This window comes from Camelina sativa, chromosome 13 (assembly GCF_000633955.1).
Source record: "Camelina sativa cultivar DH55 chromosome 13, Cs, whole genome shotgun sequence".
NCBI classification, from domain to species: domain Eukaryota; kingdom Viridiplantae; phylum Streptophyta; class Magnoliopsida; order Brassicales; family Brassicaceae; genus Camelina; species Camelina sativa.
In genome coordinates this window covers 18,992,371-19,000,943 of record NC_025697.1, presented here as the reverse complement: position 1 = coordinate 19,000,943, position 8,573 = coordinate 18,992,371, and the positions used below count along the sequence as shown (strand labels likewise).

General features: G+C 36.7%; 1 protein-coding gene across 1 annotated transcript; it reads right to left on the bottom strand.

The window, feature by feature from the left end:
- LOC104737124 lies at positions 2,174-7,770 on the bottom strand. Its single transcript, XM_010457230.2, has 9 exons — positions 7,538-7,770; positions 4,728-7,301; positions 4,538-4,641; positions 4,384-4,441; positions 3,454-4,257; positions 3,134-3,336; positions 2,931-3,054; positions 2,614-2,820; positions 2,174-2,510 (listed from the first exon to the last, which is right to left on the bottom strand). Exons 1-9 carry the CDS (start codon positions 7,694-7,696, stop codon positions 2,367-2,369), a joined length of 4,377 nt encoding a protein of 1,458 aa, XP_010455532.1. The 5' UTR covers positions 7,697-7,770; the 3' UTR covers positions 2,174-2,366.

Sequence of the window (8,573 nt, the reverse complement as noted above, 5' to 3'; positions counted from 1 at the left end):
GGGGGGGGGATATTGGAACGAAATTAAGTGGTGGGGGGACCTGTGGACATGAACATTCAAGTCCAATTCTATATTTGGAAATGAGTCATCAACTTGAATTTTAGAAGATCATAAATTTTATATTTTGATGGGGGGAAAAATGGACCGGGGAAAACAAGTATATTTTGTTGACTAATGGAACCACAAATTTCTACTTCCATAAAATAATAAAAATAAAATCCAGGTGCAACAAACACAACATTCGAATAGACTGACTCTTTAATACTTTTATTTTGTAAACGAAAGTGTTTTATTTCAAGGGGGACCAAATGTATAAATTTTCATATATAATTTCGTCGAAAAAGAGAATCCCTTAATATTTCCATATGAAAGAAATTAAAATAAAAATTATGAAAATACTGATTTTTAGTCAATACTTTTAGATATATGTAAAAAAAGCAGTTATTATTATATCATTCTGTATGTAGGTTTTGGCAAGGCAATTAGGTCATGTTTATATCGTCATGGTGACAACAAATCTCTAGTAAGAATTGGCATATTGCCCTATGTTACCGATTTGCGTAACTAGCAATAACAATATTAGAGAATTACACTTAAACATCACGTCGGCATAAACAAGAATTAAAGGTTGGAACAGTTGAACTGTGCCCCTTTTAATATACATTATAATATTAGGACTGTTCTTGCTTTTTATTAGTATTTTTTTTTATCAAACGCTTTTTATTAGTATTAGAGTCTTTTTTTTGTGTGTATAAGAGTCTTTTATGTAAATTATTAGTCATTGGAGAAGGTTGGGATCTCCACCTTCTCATTAATAATACACTCATCAACTCCATTTACTTGTTTTTTCTCCTCTTTACATCATTCTTTAATGTTGTTTTCATTAACTAATGATGTTTCACTTGACAGCTTAGAAAAAGCTAATATGAAAAAGTGTAAGCTTTTGTATTAAACATATAGAAAATCACAAAATTCGATTTGTTTCTACATTTTTAGAATGCCTTTATAAGTAGTGCGAATATTATATGGCTCAAATCGTTATTAGTATTGCATAAAAGCTAGAATCAGTGATTATAATGATAGTGGCAGACATTGGACCACATAATTGTCGTGAACGAAATAAATGGCAGCCTTAAAGACCAGTAACATTCCACAAAGATTTTTTTGAAGCCTTCACTTTGACCACCAAAATCTCAACGACTTTTTCTTTTATTTTTTTGGTTCATATCTTTATTCAGGCGTTTATTTAAATTTTAAAGACTTTTTTGTTTCTTAATTTTTTTCAGATAAATTGAATTCAAGGAAATGTTTCTTTAATTTCACTTTAATCACACCGATTTTTTTTAAATTTAATTTTACTATAAGCAGACCAATTTTGTTTGGTCAATAAACTAATCCTAAATGAAAATAGTTAAGTCTAGTTTCCACTTAATTGCTTAATTTAACAGCAAAGTTAACCGTACACTTTGCACGGAGCTGATGATTCGTCATTAGTGCGAGTTAGGTTTTTAAAAACCCGTCAAAATCTTTATATTTTATTGTGGCAATTTGTCGTTTTGCGACCGACAATTCGTTATTAGACAGTTTTTCGCCATTTTATGTGGACTATCGACTTTGTGGTTTACCGTATCTATATGGCTTATATGCCATTCGCCATTTTAATCATATGTTTTGATGATAAATTAAAATCATAAAACTTAAGTAAACACACATATTTAATTAAATGCCGTCAAATTGGGAAACTTCAAGTGTTTTCAAGCGTTTATATATCTTCAAAGTCGTTCATAATTCACATCACTCAGCTTATTATCTTATAACAAATCTAAAAATGCCACGTTAATACTCGTGCAAATATTAATGGTTAAGAGCAATTATTAAAATACAAACTAACTAAGTGTTTAAATATAAATTTTTATTGCAAAGTCAAAATTTATTAGTGTTCGTATAGAAAAGGAATGCAAGAGTAATTTGAGATTTTCAGACTAACTACGTGTAAAACACATTCGATAACAATGTAGACTTCAAAAAAAAAAATTAACTTTGTCAAAATGTCAATACAGAAAATTCATTTCAAAAAAAACCATTTTACAACACAATTGATTTTTTTTTTTTTTTGTCAACACTTTTGTAAAAAGAAATATGTATATCTGATTCAATTACGATCTCGTGTATATTTAAGTAAATTTTTTTTCATATACAAATAGGAAAATGTCATTCTTGTTTTCAGACACACAGAGGAACGTTCTCGTTCTTACTTCTTAGGATAGCCTCCTGAGAACATAGATATGGACTCAACATGAGCCCTCTAAAACAAAAACCCGAGCAAAACGAGGAACATGTATTATAGACTGTCCTGGCATTGGCTGTTACAATAAGCAAGTGCCCAACTCAACACCGTGTCTTGTTAGAACTACTTTGCGTTCACTGGCCCATTCTAGGCGATAAGAGAGGTCAAGATGGTGAACAAGCTGCTTTAGCCGCTCTGCGTGGCTTATGTTCTTTGAGTTTTCCTGTTTGGGGTCACACCGAGAATATTAAGTATTGGTTTAACGCCACATATAAAAGGGCTTTGTTGAGTTTTAAAAATGAGACAATGATAAACAGTATAAGTACCTGAAGAGCAAGTTCTTCTTCGTCGCTTGTGATGCTTGAGATCACACTTGTCCGAGAAGAGTTCGATGAAAATCCCTCCCATGGATGAATAAATATCAGTTTTGTGCATTGAACTGGTGTGAGGCTTCGGCTTAGTTTTTCCCACCAAACTGATCCTAGTGACCACCATCTGATCATCAAACCGTTTTCTGAAAACGCAACCAAACCCTACAATGCAAAGAGATTTCATTCTTAAGGATCTCAAGACTTGTTTTACAGGAAACTTGTGAACTTGAAAGTTTAGTGCAGATGGTAAAATTTCTTTTTATAAATTGTACCTCTCCATCTCGTGAAAAGCTGAGAGCTGATATAGCTGTTGTTACAGCAGATTCTGAAGCTCCTCTCAGAAAATTTGGAAGACCCGGAGGTCCACTTGCATCCAAAACCCTTATTTTTGTCATACTGCAATGCAAATTACAGAAACCACTAAGAAACTGATATAAAAGTGGGACTAAAATACAAAGCATGGAAGGTTTTGTACCTTTGCATGTCATATATGCGGATACGGGTATTGTTGATCTCTGTGATAGCATCCCCAATTGCTAACCTTGTTGATGAATCGTTTAAGATTACCATTGGAAATACACGTACAATTTCTCTCAGCGTAGCCATTGAGGTTTGCAAGCAAGTTTTACGCATGACAGTGTTGCTTGGGTCCATTGTTTGAAGAACAAAATTAACTACCTGCAAGATTTTCCGAACTGTGTTACAAATCTCATTACGGACATATATCAGACAAAACGTCTTGTTTATTCAAATCTAAACTCTCCTCACTGAAATGTAAAAGTAGATGCGACAAACCTTCTCAAGATGCAGCACCAGATTTCTCGGAGCAGCACGGACTACTCTGATGAGAGTTCTGAGAGATACTACATGAACAGGAGAATCAGAAGCGGTTGACCATATTTGGCTCTCTATTATGCTAAGAAAGCCAAGAACATCTGCCATGGCTAAACTTGGAAGAAGAACTTCGACCAGAGTCTCCTCTATAGACGATGGTACCGCTTGATGTGCTCCGGCTGAGGAACTGACACACTCTATCTGGAAAAATATGTCTGAAACTATCCGAGGAATGTCAGGTCCGATCCATGGTTTCCATGTAGTCTCCATTCCTTCTGAGAGAAGCTCCGCCGCAGTCGAACTGTATTTCTCACTCATGGCCATAACCAGGTTCAACAATTTGTGGACGACTAGCATGGCTAGACCAGGTTTTACTAGGCTTGGGTACCAGATTGATAAGGCAGCTGCAACAATGATGTGAGCTGCCATTGCGTCCTGACTTGTTCCCCCAACGCAAGAAATCCAATCTTGCATTTCAAAAGATTCAAGCCAGGAGAGTAGTTCTGCCTCCTCAGCCTGAGAAAGTCGTTGAGCTTGATTGATATGCTCAGAGTCGAGACTGTTTGCGGGGTGTTCTTCCCCTGTGCTAAGAATTTTAGGTTCGTTCAGACTGATTCCAGACAGGGATCTCACCAATTTGGCGTGTTCAGATGCGTGATCACTGCATAATGGAAGAGGTATTGCTAAAGAAGCCGTGTGGTGGAATAAAGACCGAGCAGCCATACGGACTTGTTCGCTGTTATCTTGCCAGAAAGTTACCAAAAGCTACAATAAACAAAACAAAAAAATATATATATTGAGGACAACTTTAGCAATTTTGCAACTATTTAGATATTATACAATATCATCTCAAGCCACATAATATCTGGTGCAGATAGCCAAAGAACTCACCTGGAGTAATGGTGGATATTTCTCTGCCAGATTTCGTGTGTAGAATGCTGCTAAGTTACTGTAAGAAAAAAAACGAAAATAGTTTTCACATGAGGGAATAAAACATGAAGATACCTTTGCAAGAAAGAGATGTTTAAAGGATCACATGATGTACCTGCTATATGTGGCAGTGGAATGTGACAGACTTATCATGCACTGAGCAAGCGACACCATCATCACTGACCTCAAAGCAGAAAACTCCGAAGATGATTTCCAGAGCTGGAATGTTTTATGAAACCTCAGAGAAAGAACGATATTGTTGAAATATGTGCAGTTGTGACATTAATAGAGGACATCAAGAATACCTCAAGTGTTGCACTCAAACCCGGAAATGCTAATGTCAATGACCCTTTGTCCCCCTGCAAACCGGAGGTTACAGTAAAACTCTCTGGTCTTTTTAGCTTTAGATGTGCTACTAGCATTTGATCAAGTTCAGAATCTATACCCCACAAATGCAGAAAGGATAAACTAAATCGAATTAGATATTCCCCAATTGTCTTGTCCATGTGAACAACTTCTGCAGGGTTATCTAAAGTCTTCTGGACAGGAGACTTGTCATTTGAAGTCATCTGCTGGATAGTTGTCTTATCATTCTTCTCTTCTAGCATCTTATGCATATCAGAGTTTTCATGTGTTTGACAAGAAACTGCTAAAGACGAAAGATCGAAAGTCAAAGTAGATATTCCAGGGAATGGGCAAGTGCAATTGATGGGAGCGTATCTAATGCTTTGGAGAAGAGACGAAGCGCCAGAACTCTCTTCTCTAGTCTTTTCCTGGGAAGCACTTGGTTTTGATGTTGATAAAGAGGCTGCTCGCTCGTAGTTCTTCAAATAAAACGGTTTCCTCTCTTCGTCTACTGGAAAAAGCAAAGAAGAAACTGATGTATTTCCATTTAACACAGCGCCAGAATGAGATTTCTCACTGATGCCTGCGCAGAAATAATCAAACATGGAATGTGAAGCTGCCCCATGGAGGACACGTTCTCTAGCACCTGTCTTCACATCCCAAATGTACAAGACATCAACTGGGTCTGATTTTCTCGAAAGGGAGCGGAAAAGACATGCAATGTAGCCTCTTGTACCATCCCAAACGACTTTTGTAGGATAGTTTGGGTGCCCAGGAAACATCCTTTCGACCCGCAAAGTCTCAAGAGAAGAAAGAGCAACACATGAATCATCCCCAACAGATAGAAAGCAATTGCTCCACGGTCGTTCTGTTCGAGCTGGTGCTAAAATGATCTGGCGCACCGGAGCAACATGATGGTGCATGATCATGACTACATTTCCGCTTTCGAGATCCCAAATGCGGATGGTACAGTCCATACTTCCGGAGATCAAAACATGAGAAGAATTACATCCATTTGTATCCCTAAACATTCGATGCGCTGCTAAGCATAGAACAGATCCTGTATGCCCCAATAGACGCTGTCTATAGACGAAAGGATCAGTGTCTGATCTCGGGCTTGAAGCAGGTGAATCAAGTCCATGAAGAAAATCAAACTTTGCAATTTCTATCTCACCACTAAAGAAACCATAGACAACAACATATGGGACATACATGTTCTCAGAAATAACCATGGACGATGACACGCACTGCCCATTGTCACTAACAGAGGTTTGTACATCACTTTCGGTACTGCATTGAGTTCCTGAATGAGAAACACCATTTTCTGCACTAACCGAGCCTTCAGTATCTAAACAAGAGTTTGAAATCCAATCAGCAAAATAGGAGCCTTCTCCAAGCAATTTGCGTTGAAATTCTTTTTCACTACCTTTTCCTAGGCATAGTGACCAGACGGTTATATGAGGCCTCCACTGAGAAGGTTGTTTAATATCACAACAGGTAGACTCAACGCGAAGAAGACACTGCCTCAACTGTACAAAACAAAATGTTGATTTCACTGAATGCCTATCAGGGGCAGTAACAATCTCACCCAGGTTTTTATATGTAAAAGCTCCATCTATATATGACATAACAAACAGCACAGCAGAACCACTTTCATCCCACAGCACAAAATTTTCAGAAATTCTATCATCTCCATCACCTTCGATAGTTGACGTACTAGAGTAAAGTATCATTGCTTCTTTGAACTGAAAATTTGAAGAACAATTTTCAGAACACAGAGAACTGTCAACGAAAGATATCTCTCCTATTGCCTCCTCGCTATTCAACAACCAAAAGACACCCCTATTCTTTGAGAAAAAAGCAACAAGATTCCCTCGAGTTATTACTGATATAGCTATCTCCCCTTCATTCAACCAGTTTCTGGACAGGGTTGAGCCTTTGCTTGGTTCAGATACATCTTCACCCTTCTCAGAGTTCTCTGACACTGGAACCAACTGCATCCTACCATATGAATCTGCCATGAGCAACAACTCCTGCTCCTCCAACTGAACCACACCCATGAAATTCAAATAACCAATAGATAAATTCCCATGGAAAACTGTATGAACGATCGTAAGAGTATAAGTATCAACCACCACCACAGTGCATCTCGACGGTTTTCTGTTCTGAAAATCACTATCTGCTAAAGACTCAGGCCCATCAACAGTATCAGCAGAATGAGTATCGATATAAGAACATCCAACACATACATATCTAGGCTCTGATGGCAAAGTGCACAAAATCGATGGACTTCCCACCCAAGGAGGTAACTTTCTTCGTCTCCTACAGTGCCCGCTACTTCTACTCCAAACGCACAGCACACCATCAGTACAAGCACTAATCAGTGCAGAACAGTTAACAAAGGGATCCACATTACTACTATCTGTACAATCTGATGTAACCCCATTCCCTGAAACCGTAGTAGTAGGATCACAAACAGCAAGATCCACTATTGTTGCAGTATGGCCACACAACATAGCAATCGGTTTAACCTCCTGATGGATCAAAATGAGCAAACAAAAGATTGATAAATCTGAAATTATCCTCAATGGTCAATGTATAACAATGTGCTAAGAGATCTGCATCAGAGAGAGACTTAACCGAAGAGTCTATATATATATATCTTTCATTGTAAATCAAATTTTAACTAAAAGCATAGGTATTACGAAAAATAAGAGAATCAGTTGGAGGAAGCTATACGATTGAGCAACGGATGAGAGAGACGAGTTACCGAATTGGACTCGGAGGACGACGAGATGCTCCACCAAATGATTGACCCATCAGATCCACCGGTATAAAGAGTTGCTAGATTGGTCAGAGCGGCTGTGGCGGTGACTCGATGAGATGGAGGCGCTTGAGACCATAGGCACGCCACGGATCGGCACTTCATCGTTTGGAATCAAGCTATACAAAGCTTCGCCGAGTCAGAAGAACAAAGAAGGAAGAGACATACTAATAGTAAAATAAAGTAATTATTAGTCGTTCTCTATACTTAAATAGTTAAATCCCTATTATTATTGTTATTGTTACTATTAAAGTAGTAGGTATCAAGCCCCCCCCAATATAGTGGAAGAACTCATTTTAATAAAATAGTTATTACAAAATATCTTTAATTATTTATCTTTATTAAGTTATTTAATAATAAACTCAAAAAATCAAAAATTTTGAAACTTTTTTCAAATATTTATTGATAAATATTTTAAAAAATAACTTTTACCTTCACATGTAATTAAATAAATAATTAATACTAAAGACATATGATTAAAAAAATCTTTAAGATTAAATAAATAATGATTAATACTATAAACATATGATAGGTAATTGCATTTTTAAAATAAAATTTGATGTACTCAAATCCACATATCTAAATAAAAAAGAAGAGTTGTAATGAAAATATGACATTTTATAAAAGAAAATGTTAGACGGTTATAAATATAAACAATCATAACAAAAATTTACGATAAAAAACCAAAAGTGCACTTGTTTGACAAATAACTTTTAATTTATTTAAATGATAACAAAAAATTATTTAATTATATTTTAGTATCATAGACACAACTATAAATATCAAATTTTCCAAAAGCGGTTGTGGTGGTGACTCGATGAGATGGAGATGCTCGAGGACATAGACAAGCCACGGATCGGCACTTCATCGCCTCGAATCAAGCGATACAAAGCTTCAATCGAGTCAGGGTGAGAGAACAAGGTAGAGAAGAACGAAGAATGAAGAACGAAGAACAAAGAGACAGACAACGTCGTATTAGTGA